Genomic DNA, 16,000 nt, shown 5'->3' with positions numbered 1-16,000 from the left:
ATAGGCAATCTGCTGGCACACAGAGATAGCTTTGTCCTGTATTAAATGTTTATAGGGCTCTTTCTGCTCATTTGTTGTAATCCAGTACATTTATTATTAATAGGTAAACCGGAATGGCCTATTCTGCATTGAAAATAAAATATTGCTTGCTAAGTAAATAAAATTATCCCTGGAATTTGAAAAACTGCAGGACATTATTTGCAAGGGGGCAAATTTCAGAATATAGAACTGAAAGTTTGCAGTGTTAATGTTAAAGTAAGCCATTTCTAAATCATCAAAGTGATAGTCCTTCATGAATTCTTAACTTAAAAACAGTGTCTTTCAAGTTTGAACCTAAAAGTAGAGCAGCCAAAATTCAGATCTATTTTGATTCCACATAAGCTCCAAGTAAGTCAAAACTAGGTTTGTGTAATGTTAGGATGGTTAGCTATTCTTCAACCAGAGAAACTATCGTACAAATCTGTAGGGCAAGTAGCAGTGGGCACAAAGGGATTTTTATTTTCCTCTTTGATATTCAATGTGAACAGTAGGAAGAAATCCAAGATCTATTCTACCATAAGCAGATAATAATTAACTATTGACCTTTCCAATAATGGAGGGAAATACATGAAGGTGAATATTATGAATTGAGTCCCATTCATTGCATAGATGTGGCTATGTTGTTTTACTTTGCTGTCTTTTTTTTCATTTTAGATTGTTTTTATTCTTAAGAAGAATTAAGAAAAATAAGCCATTATTTTAATGTTTCAGTGACTTTTTCAGCCCACATTAGGAACTAAATTGTAGACAGTATAGTTGATTTAATTTTAGCACTATTAAACAACAGAGATTAAAACAATTAATATGACTGTCATTCTCAATTTTAGTACATTAATAGTGATCTTAAGAATAAGAATTATCTCAGATTCTTGTCTGACAAAGAATTCTTGGTTAAAACCAATAGAGCTTTTGCTTTTAGGAATTATTTATATATCATTATGTATTTTATATATTTATTATTATATTTAGGTTTCTAATTATGTCCTACCTAGGATTTCCCACTCCAGAAGTATAGCTACCCTTTCTTGTGCTGTTACCATATGTCATACGAGTTTTTCAAAAAATCCAAATATTTTTTATAATAATTATGTAGGAAAATTACAATCACGATTATTGAAAAAGTGAGGGAACACTGCTATTTCCATTCAGCTATATCATTCATTGCACTACCCTTCCAAAGGACGGCAAGGGGGTGACTGAGCCAGTTCCATATTTTGGGAGTAAGGTACAGAAAGAAACCTGGGAACAACTATTTAAAGTTTTTAGCTATTTCACTTTTTAGTTATTCCACTTTTAAGATGAAAAGAAGTATATATATATATGTGTGTGTGTATATATATATATATATGTGTGTATATATATGTGTGTATATATATATGTGTGTATATATATACATATATACACACATATATATGCCACAAACTCACTTTGAAGCAGTATTTGTGAGCCTGAACAAATCATTTACCAAGTTTAGTGGAAAATAAATTAGGAAAACACCATCATGTACTATGTTAAATTGTTTAAATTATTTTTGAATTCTGAGTTTACTGACATATGCCTTAAATTCCACATAATTCATATACTAATTGACTAAGTCACATGCTCTTTATTAAAACAACTCAACTCTCCAAAAAATTATATCATTTAGATAAATGTATTTTCATCCAATGTTTAAAAATTGCCAGTATTTCACAATATTTAGAAACCTAAATATATATTACTTATGTTTGTCAAAGTCAGTGCCTGATAGTAAATATATTGCAGATTTATATGGGAACCGTTATCTCCTAAATCACCAGATTAAAAAGGAATTCATTTGTTAAGTGTTTTTAATAGATTCCTAGGAAAATGAAGACGACACCAGATGCTGATTAGTCTATTAGTTGCCTATAACTGTTTCTTATTTTTACCAGTTTACCCCATGGTCTATCACCTTGCTATTCAAACCTTGTCCATGAATTTGCCACATGGGATTCATCCAAGAGTTTGTTAGAAATGCAGAATCCCAGCTCCCACACTAGACCTACTGAATCAAAATTTGTTTTTAACAATTTTTCCCAATGTGATTCATGTAGAAGCTAGTATTTTACTTTTCTGCTTTCTTTTATTTTTAAGGGTACATATGATTACTTTAGGCCCATCTAGATAATCAAGGTTAATCTCCATCTCCATTTTTTTTTTACCTTAGTCACATCTGCAAAGTAACTTTTACCATGTAAAGTAACATAATCACAGGTTCCAGGGATATGGAGATGGACATACTTTAGGGAGTGGCATTATTTTGCCAACCATAGAATGATACAAAGTTTATGGTGACATCTTCCATATCAAGACCTAATGAGAAATATTCATGGAACTCTGTGAAAATGCCTCTTCATTTTTATTTGGAATAGGTTGGATTCAGCTGTGTTCTTTGAATAGCCTTTCAAAAGCAATGAACAGCCACTCCATGTTCACTTACGCTCATAAGGACTCTGTGGACACGTGTCCTTACATGTTTTTTAAACAATTTCTATTTACCCAATGCAATTGACTCTCTCAAGTTTAATGTAACTGCTTAGTATGTCTCAAGCATTGCATGGGTCTATGATAGGATAATTAAACCAAGTGACAATTCAAAACTTACCAAAGGCTGCCACAAGGGCTCATGAGTATAAATTATGACTGAAGTATGTGTAATCATGGAACTGTAATAATGGAAATAGCCAAAAATATCAGATTGTCTACATGATAATTACACTCAATAAAAAATCAAAAAAGTTTTCAGCATTTTACTGGCCATGTCTTGATCAGAACCTTGTTTTGTATGCCTCTAAGTTTAAGAAATAGTAAGTGAACTAATCTTAAAACAACGCTTGGATTTATGAGTCTCTTTCTTTTAGATACTCTGTTGATCGGCACACTGATATGGATCGGATTTTCAGTATCCATGCAGAAAATGGCTCTATTTTCACTTTAAAGCCCCTTGACCGGGAATCATCTCCATGGCACAACATCACCATTATAGCCACAGAAATAAGTAAGTTGAAAATACATCCATCTGAACACATTATTTTTCACCAAAGTGATAAAATAATGGCATTAAGTAGACTCTTTTTCTTGAGTGGGATGATTTTATCATTAGAAAGATCTAAGAAAAATGATTTAGAGTGCCTGGGTTTTTTCATTATTTTAATGATTACCAAATATTCATCTATTTTAAACTTGATTTTCTTTATACCGTGCCATAAGATAGAAATGTAATTTAACCTCATAAAATAAGCAGTCTAAAGAATTATCTCTTACAAAATAATATTTTATTATCTATCATATTCTCCTCTTTTGGTCATGCTTCCCATCTGGACCATGTAAGAAAGCTGAGATATCCATCAGCAATCCAATCAAGTAGTGAATTCCACAGAAATGATCTGTTGCTAAGTTACAAATGGGGAGAGTGGTATCACTGCTTCTCTGTAAGTGCGACTGAAATCTCCTACATGTTCTTGTTGCAGATAACTCAAAACAAAGTAGTGAAATTCCTGTCTTCATCAGAATTCTAGATATAAATGACCATGCTCCGGAATTTGCCATGTACTATGAAACATTTGTTTGTGAAAATGCAAAACCTGGGCAGGTAAATAAAATTATTATAAACTAGAAATAACATTTCCTCTTCACAGGTACTGGGGATTAGGGCTTGAATATATATTTTGGAGGGATACAAGTCAACTGATAATAGCCTATAGATATTCTTTACTTGTCTATTAGTATGCCTTTCTTTTTTTTATTCATGTGAGTTATTGATATATTACAAATTGATGTTTTATAATGATAAAATATATTAACTGATTATTTTAATATATATACTACTATTAAAATATCTATATCATTTCCATATAGTTGATGTAAAATAATTTTCTTGAAAAAATTAACATGAATAAAAAGAAAACATAATATATTTTAAGCTACTAATATGTATTCTCTCTTAAAATATGCTTAAACAATGATCCATCTAATCATTTCAAGAACTCATAGTCATGTAATCAAAGGACCAATGTTGTTTATGATTTAAAATACTATATATATATATGTTTTTGCTACTCTGGAACAGAATATTGAGTAAGAATATTATGTACATTATTTTCTATGTCATGCTTCTAAGGAGAAACAGGGGATTCAGTTTGTATTAATAATTGTGCACTTTCAGAAGCACAGTTATTAAAAACACCTAAGGTTACATGTCACTCTGTCAAAATGAATGAAATTATGGTTAATATCAACGTACAGAGGAAACCTCTTGACTAGTGAGCCTGCAGATTAGTGAGCCTATAGAAGGTGCACAACCAAAAAACTACTGTGAAATTCTAATAACTGTTCATAAAAGAATGTTGGACTCTGTTACCTGGAAGTGGTGCAACTGTTTTTGTAGAAGAGACATTTAAAAGTAAGAGCAATTAAGTGGCTGTGATTTCAAATCTCACAGATGGCATGCCCCAGACTAGAAAAACAGGCACTGTGATGTGTAACTTAGTGTTTTTTCCATAATAAAGTGCTCAGTGGAATTTTTGCACCCAATTTGTCATTTGCTGCTCCAATCATCGCACTAGAGCACACCTCTGACTTACAGTGAGCCTAGCTAAGAGGTTTTGTAATTTCTCCGCTTTGACACTGATTTTACAAAACTTTAGAAGCATTATTTGTGTATTTTTCTAAACTTTGCAAATACCACTGAAAAAGACAAATAATTTGAATAAAATATACAATATGACTGTAGTTATGGGGCCCCGTAGTTGTACAATCTTTTGATTGCTGATACTATAGGACCTATTTCTCATTTTCCAAAACTATATTAATAGTGATTTTAATCTATAGGAGGTGGTTATGCTAAGCACTTACATTTTAAAAAATTCATCTGTTCTCTGCCTTTGAGACAACCATTATCTAGTGGAGACAACAGATTGGTAACCAATTAACAAAAAAAAAGACTGGCGCCTTCTAAAAAAGTTCAAAGAGGATTGGTGCTAGAGTGGTAAAATTTTCCTTTAAAGTTTCCTTTCCACTGGCCAGGAATCAGGCAATGACTCATAGAGGTACCCTTAACTAATACTTGATGGACATTTTTCATTCTGGATTAATTCAGTTACGTTAGATATAACCATAAAAAACCTTGGCATAATTTTCTGAAGATGGTGTATTTTTTTGTTTCTTTAATTTCAGTGGTATATTTAAATACTCAGAAACCTAAGCATATACCATTCTTTTTTACAGGCAAAAGGAAAGAAACCATTATTTGTACAGTTGATCCTGGAAAATATATGGAGTTTGTATGATGCTGTCTTTTAAAGGTTAAAGCACAAAAATGCCTTGTAACAACAAGAATTGCATAGTGCTGTGCTTTACTTAATGTATTTTGTTTCAGTTGATTCAGACTGTCAGTGTCATGGACAAAGACGATCCTCCCCGAGGACACAAGTTCTTCTTTGAACCAGTACCAGAGTTTCCCCTCAACCCAAACTTCACCATTGTAGATAATAAAGGTATAGAGCACTTTTTAAAACAAAAAAATGATAAGACCTTCAGATGCACTATTAAATACTAATGTGAGTTGTTTCCCCCTCGCCTCCCCCGCCCCCCCCCCCCCCCAGATAACACAGCAGGAATCATGACTCGAAAAGATGGGTATAGCCGCTACAAAATGAGCACCTATCTACTACCAATTTTGATCTTTGACAACGATTATCCAGTTCAAAGCAGCACTGGCACGCTCACGATCCGCGTGTGCGCCTGCGACGGCCAAGGGAACATGCAGTCCTGCAACGCCCAGGCCTTGCTCCTCTCGGCCGGCCTGAGCACCGGGGCCCTGGTGGCCAGCCTTCTCTGCGTGGTCATACTCCTGGGTAAAGCGACGCCCCAATGCCATTCAGCCCTCAGCACTGTCCCCCGCACTGCCCTGTGGCCCTGCGCTGCAGAGCAGTCTTCTCTATAGCTAAAGATGGGATATATATATATATGTATATATATATATATATACATATATATATATATAAATTTTTTTTAAAATCTCCTTTCAACTAGAAAAAGAATCGTTTTGTTTGTGGGGATAGGTCTAGCATTCTAGGGATCAAAAACAAGGGTAAAATAGCTAGTGATATTTTACATGAACTGATTTTTTTATCTTATATTTGTACTCTTTAGTGCTAAACATAGTCACTATTCTAATGAGCTTTAATTTAATAATTGATTTAATTTTTACATCAACTCTGTAAGGTAAATGCTTTTATTTTTATCTACAGAAAGGCTAAATAAATTACACAAGTCACCCCTTTAGAAAGTGTTTAATTACCATTAAGACCCAGATTATTTGGATTCAGAATTCTTCTTTCTAGCTATTCTCAAAACTAAAGACTACCTTTATAAATAATATTACTAACAAATACTAAGTTATGCCTATCAGACAGCAAACATATTTAAGTTGTCACAAGAAGATAAATATTTTTTTCATAAAATTTGTTATATGTAGGTGTAATACACCATTTTAAAATCTTATGTTCATTTTTTTAAAATATCTCTATAGAATATCTATACCTGCAATATTTTCTAAATAAGGTCATGTTTCCAATAGCAAATGTTTTATTTGAGCATGCCCTAACAGGACAACGATTTAATTCAATTAAGCAGTTGTTCCACTGTAAAACATTACCACAAAATTGTTTCCAACAAATATGCATCCAACATGCTCATGCTTAGGGCAGGATAGCTAGCCAAATTTATGTTCCAATGCCCATATGTGCTGGCTCCTTTTCACTGCAAATCCTTTCAAGCTATCTGGATGAAATCCCTTTGGCCAGATATCCTTGCAGGACTTCAGTGGGGGATTGATGAAAGTGAAGGGAAACCATTATTTCTCAGTTAAAAATGATCCAGCTATTTAGAAAAACATTTTTTCAGGGTGTTAGAACATACACACTACTACCATCACCATCAGCAGTCAGCATCTCTACCTGCTGCTAGAAAGTTCAGCTCTTCAGTAAAATATTTTTGTATCCCCCATTAAGATTAAATTTTGGCTTGCCCTTTTAGCAAAATGCTACTTTTATGCTTTTCAAATTGTTTTATTTGCTCAGATAGTTCTAATTTCCTAAATAAGAACATGAAATTATGTGTATTTCAAACTTGATTTTTTTATTCTTATGTTAATATCATACATAAACATACATAAAGACATGCATGCATCCATGGGGGAACAAAAGCACCCCCCCAAGTAAGTTTAGATATTACAGCATTATCACACTAAACTGTATAATATTTTCAAATCCTAGAAGGCTTCTTTCATTCTGAAAATTCTGCCACCTTTCATTCCTTAGCAATATGGAAGGCACACATTTATTGTTCACCCTTCCCAACTTATGCCTAAATGTGAAGTGATTTTCTATTATTTTAATTAAAATTGGTTAGAACCAGATAATAAACCTCAGGAGGTTTCATTATCAAAGTTCCAAGGCAGTCCTGTTGCTATTTTGAGGCTATATCCTGATGGCTGGACAGAGTTACTGTACTTCTATAGTTAAGAGAGTCTGTTCTTTGCAAGATAGTGATATAGCATCGGCATTAATATTTTAGACATACCCTATTACAGTTGGAAGAATGGTATTTCTTAGTTTGTATCCATGTTGCAAGGCTAACTAGGGGATAAACAGCTAGAGTAGGACTTTTTAATCTTTTTGGTACCTTGGACACCTCTAGCAGTCAAGTAAAGCTTATAGGCCTAGTTTGAATAATAATTTAAATTTACAGAAATGAAATATATAAAACAAAACAAAATGTATTTGTCAATTGAACAAAAAACACCAAAAATGCAAAATGTGCTTGACTATTGTCATATTGCCTTGTTCTGGTACAAGTCTAATGATCATTTGAGATATGTCATAACTATAATATAAAATAAGGGATTTCTATTGATTTAATAGTCACACATACTGTAACTATAGTTTATGCTAAAATTCAAAATAGAAAGAAATACTAAATTCCAGTTGTAGTTTAGAGAAAATAATGATACATTTTTTCCCTTCCTTATCACATACCCAGATTAATAATCTCAGTTTAGGGAAAAGGAGCAGATAATTTTGACCTGGCAGAGAAGAAAACACTAAGAATAAGTCCTAAGGATCATTTGTGAGAATTAGTAAACAAAATATTAGCTAATAAATATTTAAAATAATTGGACTATATAGCTGTTTTATTTATAAAAGAGCAGTAAATTTATAAATGAATACACTCATTATTAAATTTAGAAAGAGCCCCTTTTTCTATTGCATGGTTCACTAGATTGTTGGATTTCAAATAGTGTTGGATTTAATTTACTTTTATCTTGTTTTACTAGAGTACAGTTATGTCTCATTTTTACTGAACAGTTTTTTAAAATTGTCTCCAAGATGATTCTGGATATAGCTCAGCACTCAAAGCCCATTCTGTGGAGCTTAACTAAAGATGCTTCTAAGGATTTTTTAAAAATTCTTTCTACCAATCAGTAAGAGCTGAGGAACGTGTGGTGGCCGATATGACAGCAGCATTGGACAGGCTTTTAGTGGATTATAAAGGCCTCAAGGGCCAGCGTGAAGAACAGTCTCGATGTAAATGAATTCATTTTGTATAACCTTGAAACAAAGATTGAGAAAAGAAACAGATTTTTGAGCCAACATTTTCTTGTTTTTCAGTGAAATATGAGTGGTATTAACAAAACGTTTAACTGCCCTGAAGTAAGGGAAACCTATTTGTTATTTCTTTCAGGCAATGTGTAAGTGTGTTTTGGGAAAATTTCCTTTAATTATTCACTTTTTTTTTTTTTTTTTTAAATTTATCTTTATTGATTTCAGAGAGAGGAAAGGAGAGGGAGAGAGAAAGAGAGAAACATCCATGATGAGAGAGTCATCGATGGGCTGCCTCCTGCACGCACCCAACTGGGGATCGAGCCCGCAACCCGGGCCTGTGCCCTGACCGGGAATCGAACCCCCATCGCCTGGATCCTAGGCCGACGCTCAACCCTGAGCCACGCCCGACCGGGCTTCACTTTTCTTATGTATAAAATCAGGGATGGGGTCCATTTTCAATGGAAATTTATATTTGGAAACATCATGTTTTCTTTTTGTTTCAATGCATTTTTAATTGCATAATGTATTTGTTTTATGCATGTTCACTGTCAAATATATGCGTTCCTGAAATTCCAGTAATATAATGAAAAATAAGAAAGTAAGTATATCATATGTGGGGAAGTTTACAGTTAACTTAATACTATAGATATATATAGGTAAATATATAAGTAAGGATAGAGGTAAATAATAAAAACAACACAGAAAATACAGGGAGTACAATTAACATTTTAGCCAAAAAGCTTGAATGCAAAATACAATAATGAACATTTCAGATCTTCAGCAGGCTTTCAAAACCAGAGCAATAAAGAAACGTAAGCAAGCAGATATGAGCTATGGAAAGGGCAGAGATCAGTAGCACATACATATTTATGTACCTGTTATACCTATTTGTTATTAGTTATATATTATATGTTGTATATATACTTACATATATATACATATATACATATGTGTATATATACGCATACATATACATATGCATTATATAGACACAACAGATGTATAGAATGCACAAATACATATAAACGCACATATATGAGTAATACTTTACGTATATTCCCTTGAGTCATTGAGAAAAATAACCAACTGATGCTAAATTTCTCTTGGCATAATGATTACTGTAGCTTTAAAATTTCAGTATTTTCAGCCCGGCGGGCGCGGCTCAGCGGCTGAGCACCAGGGCGCCCGGGTTCGATCCCGGTCAGGGCACAGGCCCGGGCTGCGGGCTGGATCCCCAGTCGGGGGCGTGCAGGGGGCGGCCCATGGATGACTCTCGTCATGGATGTTTCTCTCTCTCTCCCTTCCTCTCTCTGAAATCAATAAGGAGCTTTATAATAAAATAAAATTTCAGTATTTTTGAAGCCATGCTCATTTGGGAGCAGTGATACCACACGCCGCAGCTGGCTAAATGCACGAGCTGGGCCTGAATAAAGCGTTTCCAGGGCCTGGGCGCCCAGCAGGGCGAGCGCAGGGGGCGTCCCCGAGCTCCGGGCGGCTGCTCCCGCGGGCCTGCCCCTCCCGCTGCGCGGGCCTGGGAGGCGGAGGCGCGCGGGGCACCTGCGCCCGGGGCTCACCACCCCCTCTCTCCAACTAGTTTTAGTCGTGCTGTTCGCCGCCGTGAAGCGACACAGAAAAAAGGAAGCCCTGATCATCTGCAAGGACGACGTCCGCGACAACATCGTGACCTACAACGACGAGGGCGGCGGGGAAGAGGACACGCAGGCCTTCGACATGGGCGCGCTGCGGCACCCGGACGCCCGCGAGGACGGCGCGCCGCGCAGGGACGTGCAGCCCGACCCCGCCTCGCGGCCGCGCCGCGCGGGGCCCTGGGACAGCGCCGACCTGCACGACTTCCTGCGCCGGCGGCTGCGCGAGAGCGACGCGGACCCGAGCGCGCCGCCCTACGACTCGCTGGCCACCTACGCCTACGAGGGCGGCGCCTCGGCCGCCGGCTCGCTCAGCTCCCTCGAGTCGCTGGCGCCCGACGGCGGCCAGGACTACGGCTACCTGGGCGACTGGGGGCCGCGCTTCCAGACGCTGGCCGACCTGTTCGGGGGCCAGGACAGCGACCGCGACTAGACAGCGGCGACCGGACGAGACAGCGGCGACCTTGACTAGACAGCGGCGACCTTGACTAGACAGCGGCGACCGGACGAGACAGCGGCGACCTTGACTAGACAGCGGTGACCTTGACTAGACAGCCGGTGACCTTGACTAGGCAGCGGTGACCTTGACTTACACAGCCGGTGACCTTGACTAGACAGCGGTGACCTTGACTAGGCAGCAGTGACCTTGACTACACAGCCGGTGACCTTGACTAGACAGCGGTGACCTTGACTACACAGCCGGTGACCTTGACTACACAGCCGGTGACCTTGACTAGACAGCTGTGACCTTGACTACACAGCCGGTGACCTTGACTAGGCAGCGGTGACCTTGACTACACAGCCGGTGACCTTGACTAGACAGCGGTGACCTTGACTACACAGCCGGTGACCTTGACTAGACAGCGGTGACCTTGACTACACCGGTGACCTTGACTACACAGCCGGTGACCTTGACTACACAGCCGGTGACCTTGACTAGACAGCGGTGACCTTGACTACACCGGTGACCTTGACTACACAGCCGGTGACCTTGACTACACAGCCGGTGACCTTGACTACACAGCGGTGACCGCGGGTGTCCTTGCGAGCGCGCTTTCTTACTACCCTGGGTGGCCTGTATTCTCTCCCTTGGAGGAAGCTTTTTTAAAAACAAAAATCAAAACGACAAGCAGTGCGTCGGCGTTGTCTTCGTGAGGGGTTTGCTTAATCGCGCAGTTTCTGTGAGTGCACACGAAGGACACAGATTTCCTTATCAAGTCTTAATGACCTGTCCACCCTCTCTGCCTGAGTCTCTGAAGGAAAGTGTATCCCACCAGTAACCCGTAGAACACGCGTAAAGGCTTTCTGTGCCTTTCCTTAGATACAACTTTATAAATGTTTTCTTAGCTGACTGACACAGTCACCTTTACTATTCAACGAAACCTTGTGCGACTGCTTTGTAAGTTAAAGCGGAGGAAATATATCCCTAAGGAAATAGGAATGACTATTACTGCCATACTTATTTAGTTGAAGAATGTCTTGGTGTTAATTTATTCATATTTTTATAAATGTATATTTATATTTTTGTATTTTTATGAAATAAACCAGTATTTATAAAAATAAATGTCATTTTATTTAATTCTTGGAAGCAGTTCTGATATTACTTGCAACGGAAATGTGTTACAGATTTAGAGCTAAAACCTGACTGACGGGAAAAGCAGCTATGTTACTGCATGCGCTTTGGAACTACAACATACTGGAACTGTAGAAGAGCTTTAGTATAAATTGTGGTTTTCTGCTTCAACCACTTAAAAATGGACAAGTGCTTATTGAGTCACTGGTATCTACCCATCAATAGGATATGAGACATATTTGGAATAGAAAATATAAATATAACTGTTAATGATTAACTTTTTTTTCGCACAATTCTTTACTATCGGATCAACCAGTGAATTTTGAGAGTTAATCTGTCAGAAATGTTATGTAGGTGAAGAAAAATATCTAAAGCATTCTTTCCCCACCAACAGAAGTTTTCAGAATGAGAAAAAAGAGTTCCAATTTTTTTCTTCACCATGGGACAGAGGTGCCGGGCTCAGTCCCTGGTCAGGGCCCCCTACAAGAAGCAACCAATGAGTGCGCAGGTAAGTGGAACAAATCAGTGTTTTTCTCTGTCTCTAAAATCAATCAATAAATAAAAATTTAAAATAAATGAATGAGCCTGGCCGGGCATGGCTCAGCGGTTGAGCGTCCACCTAGGATCCGGGCGATCAGGGTTCAATCCCTGGTCAGGGCACATGCCCGGGTTGTGGGCTTGATCAATGACTCTCTCATCATTGATGTTTCTGTCTCCCTCTCTCCATCTCCTTTCCTCTCTGGAATCAATAAAGATATGTTTAAAAAAAAATTAAAATAAAAAAATAAAATAAAAAAATAAATGAATGAGAATTGCTGTATCTAGTAAAAATCAACTATTTGACTACTGATAGTTTTAAAGCCTCTCTCCTCCCTCTTCTCTTTGAGCCCCACATCTAGACAAGCTGATAAGAAAGCCTGTGCGTTCCTTTCTTGGATACAGACAGGAAATCCAAACCTCATAAGTCCTGCCCACAGGAGCAAACTTTTACTAGGCCCAATGCCCAAACCACAATAAAAACCCAGGTCAAGTCTCCTTTCCTTCCTCTCTCTAGCTTGAGACATCCAGCCCGCCCTCTCCAGAAATCTTACTTATGTAAATAATACAGCTTTTCCTATCCCATTGGTTGGTGTGTTTACATGGCATCACCAGACTTCATAGCCAAATGAAACTCTTGGAAAGTCTGAGGGGGTCGATCTACTTGAACAAGTAACCATAAAACAAAAATGTAGTTAACTTTTTAATGACTAAAACTGATAACTTGGTAAGGTTAAGAATAATCTTGATAACATACATGGAGGCTTTATAAACATTTTAAAATAAATAGTTTTATTGCTTTTTTATTCCCATCTTCACAGTACTTCAGATATATTTCCTAATGAGTCTCTTAATCATGAACTTGCTCAAAGTTTAATTTCATTCATATATTAAATTTTTTAGTTGGAACATTCTTGGGGTTTTAATTATAGCATGATGTGCATTTAGCTACTGAGAGTAAGGGTGTTGGTAACTGCAGGAGGACAGCTTTACATTCACACACTGCATGTGTATATATGTCCCAAATGTTACTCATCATTTTATAAGGCTTATTCACTTAAGTCTCCAAAGTCGTTTATTTCGTTATTATCTTTGTCCTCTATTTAAGGTCACAAGTTACTAAGAGATGAAGCAAAGTTTTGAATCTGGGCAACGCGACTCAGTAGGCTCTGCTGTCAACCAGGATCCTCTCCTGTATTAGGATTATTTTAGGAGACTGAAAACATGGCAGTAGCATTGAGCCAGGAACTGTTCAATCATATTTGCCTCAGAAAAAACAGTCATATACAATTTGCTTAAAAATATAATAAAATGTCCAGTAAGAGTTTAGGTTTTGACAAAACCCAAAGATACAAAATATTTTTCTTGTAGATGAAAGGGTCTGAAAGGACACAAGTTCTAGAAAGGGACCATACCTGAATCTGAAGCCGTAATATCGAATAACAGACAGCAAAAACTAACTTAAAGCTGCAATATATTAAAATAAAATATTAAAAATGTATACTCTGTTATAGTATAAAATAGGTGGCTCATTAGGGTGACACAAGAAAGATTTACTGTGCACTTATAGTGAGCCAAATATGAAGAGAGTGCTTCCCTACCATTCTTTAATGGCATGAACGTCAAGGAGAGACTGGAGGGAGGAACAGGGATTTTCAGTATTCAAATGCTTGCTATCAAATATCAACACATATAATAATTTTCTTTATAGAAAAGAATACAATGAGGCAAAAGATATTTTACATGGCAATAGATATTAACATGGCAAAATGGTAGAAAAATGTGCAAAAAATAGTCACTAACGGTAAAAACTAAAATGCACCAATACGGATGAGATTTCTGATGCTTAGGTTTCCTTAGATGACAAATGAATTGTGATTGGGGAAATTCCCACAGACTTTTGTATGTTATTACTTTCCTTTAAAAAATAAGTCATATGGAGTGTGTGTCAGATCAGATGTAGTTGCGTTTATTTTGAATCTTCTGTTAAAACTAGCAATAACAGGTAAATTTGTAATTACACTGTGAAGGAAGGTAACGGAGAAGCTTGCCTTGTTGTCTTGCACACGACTAGGGCAGAGGAAGCACTAGAGAACAAGGGATTTGAGGACGGAAGTGGGGGAGTAGGACCTTACGTCCTGCATTTTCATATGATGCTTTGAAACCTTAAAAGGCCACTTGTAAATTAATCTGTGGGATAAGCAAATGAGGATGGGGCCTAGCAACAATTAAGTCTAATTCCAAACACTTGTCATTAGCCACATTTATTCTAAAGAGAACAATCTGGAACATGGGAACTTCTTAGTAATAGGAAAGAATAGAGAAACAGGCAATTACTTTTTTTTTCCTTGGGCCAATGTATACGATGTATGGCTTTTTTTAGTCATGTGCATCCAATTAAACCAAATTCTACGGGGGAGCCAGAGAGATGTTTTTGACGGTCTTCTGCCCCCTTATAAGTACTTTCTCCAGTGTGATTTTAAATTTGCCAAAATTTTTCAAGTACTGAGACTTTCCAGTGATTGAAAACTTAATCAACTGGCCAGGGAAAAATTAGGAAAACACTGTGCTAAACAGAAGTTCATATATTAATTCCCAGTTACGGACTGCATCTATTTAATAATACATAGTTTTAAAATGTAGAGGGTTGTTCATATATGTTATCTGAGTGTGTTTGTACACTCAGCTTTTAATTTTCATGGAAAAAATCATACTTTGAATTATAAGTTACCCAATGAACGGGAATGAACTATTTGTGAAGCTCACAGTATTCTAAATATTCCCTTTGTTTTCCTTCTTAATGGTAGATTCCTATACTGATGGCCTCAGACTAATAAACTGCCTAACATAAAAAAATGTACCTAAAAGTTCACACTTGTTTTAGTTTCAGAAATGTTGACGTATTTGCTAAATGATATAAAACAACTTATCAAGAAATAATCATGTACTATGATCTAGTTCTTACTTGGGTATTATCTAGTGAATTACAATAACCTAATGAACAGATAGGAATTTTGATCTAGTGCCACTAAATAAGACACTAGACATGCTATGAATAGGAGAGTTGATTATACTGATCTAAGCATTGGTTAATAAAATGGTGGGGAAGTTATTTCCATTTCATGGTCTGTAAAATTAATTCCTTAACCTTCCAGCTATAATGAAAGATCATATGCATTTTTCATTATTACTCTACTCTCATACTTATTATCATGAAATTATATTAAATATTCTCAACCTTTACTCATTAAAACTTTAATGCAATAACCATCAGTTTTGCTCACTGAATAACAAATTATTTAGAAGCAACGTTAAAAGATATTTAAATGCAAATCTATGTTAAATAAAACAGCGATCTGAATTCCTAAAATATTTTATTTAAAAATCTACTCTAATGCAGTTGAAACTAATAGACCTAAACTGCTTGCTTTTAGTTCATATATGACAAATTAATTAATTAGCATGATATGTTATTTTCAGCAGCTTACCAAAAATATGTTCTATTTACTCTCTAAATGTTATGTTCATCTTCTTTTTACAAATAAACATCTGTGCCACCATGCAACAGAAGTCTATAC

At 36.6% G+C, this 16,000-nt stretch overlaps 1 protein-coding gene across 1 annotated transcript in view; it reads left to right on the top strand.

The window, feature by feature from the left end:
• The window catches only part of CDH9 (cadherin 9), a 90,040-nt gene extending 78,173 nt beyond the window's left edge, over window positions 1–11,867 (top strand). Inside the window, exons 8-12 of the mRNA XM_081133510.1 lie at window positions 2,922–3,058; window positions 3,531–3,652; window positions 5,438–5,555; window positions 5,664–5,915; window positions 10,261–11,867. Coding sequence (XP_080989636.1) covers window positions 2,922–3,058; window positions 3,531–3,652; window positions 5,438–5,555; window positions 5,664–5,915; window positions 10,261–10,745 — 1,114 coding nt within the window. The 3' untranslated portion in view covers window positions 10,746–11,867. The remainder of the gene's footprint in view (window positions 1–2,921; window positions 3,059–3,530; window positions 3,653–5,437; window positions 5,556–5,663; window positions 5,916–10,260) is intronic.
• The last annotated feature ends 4,133 nt before the right edge of the window (window positions 11,868–16,000 follow it).

Source organism: Miniopterus schreibersii, assembly GCF_964146895.1.
Source record: "Miniopterus schreibersii genome assembly, chromosome: 3".
NCBI classification, from domain to species: Eukaryota; Metazoa; Chordata; class Mammalia; order Chiroptera; family Miniopteridae; genus Miniopterus; species Miniopterus schreibersii.
Note: the sequence above shows the minus strand (reverse complement) of the source record. Positions and strands in the feature narration are given on the sequence as shown.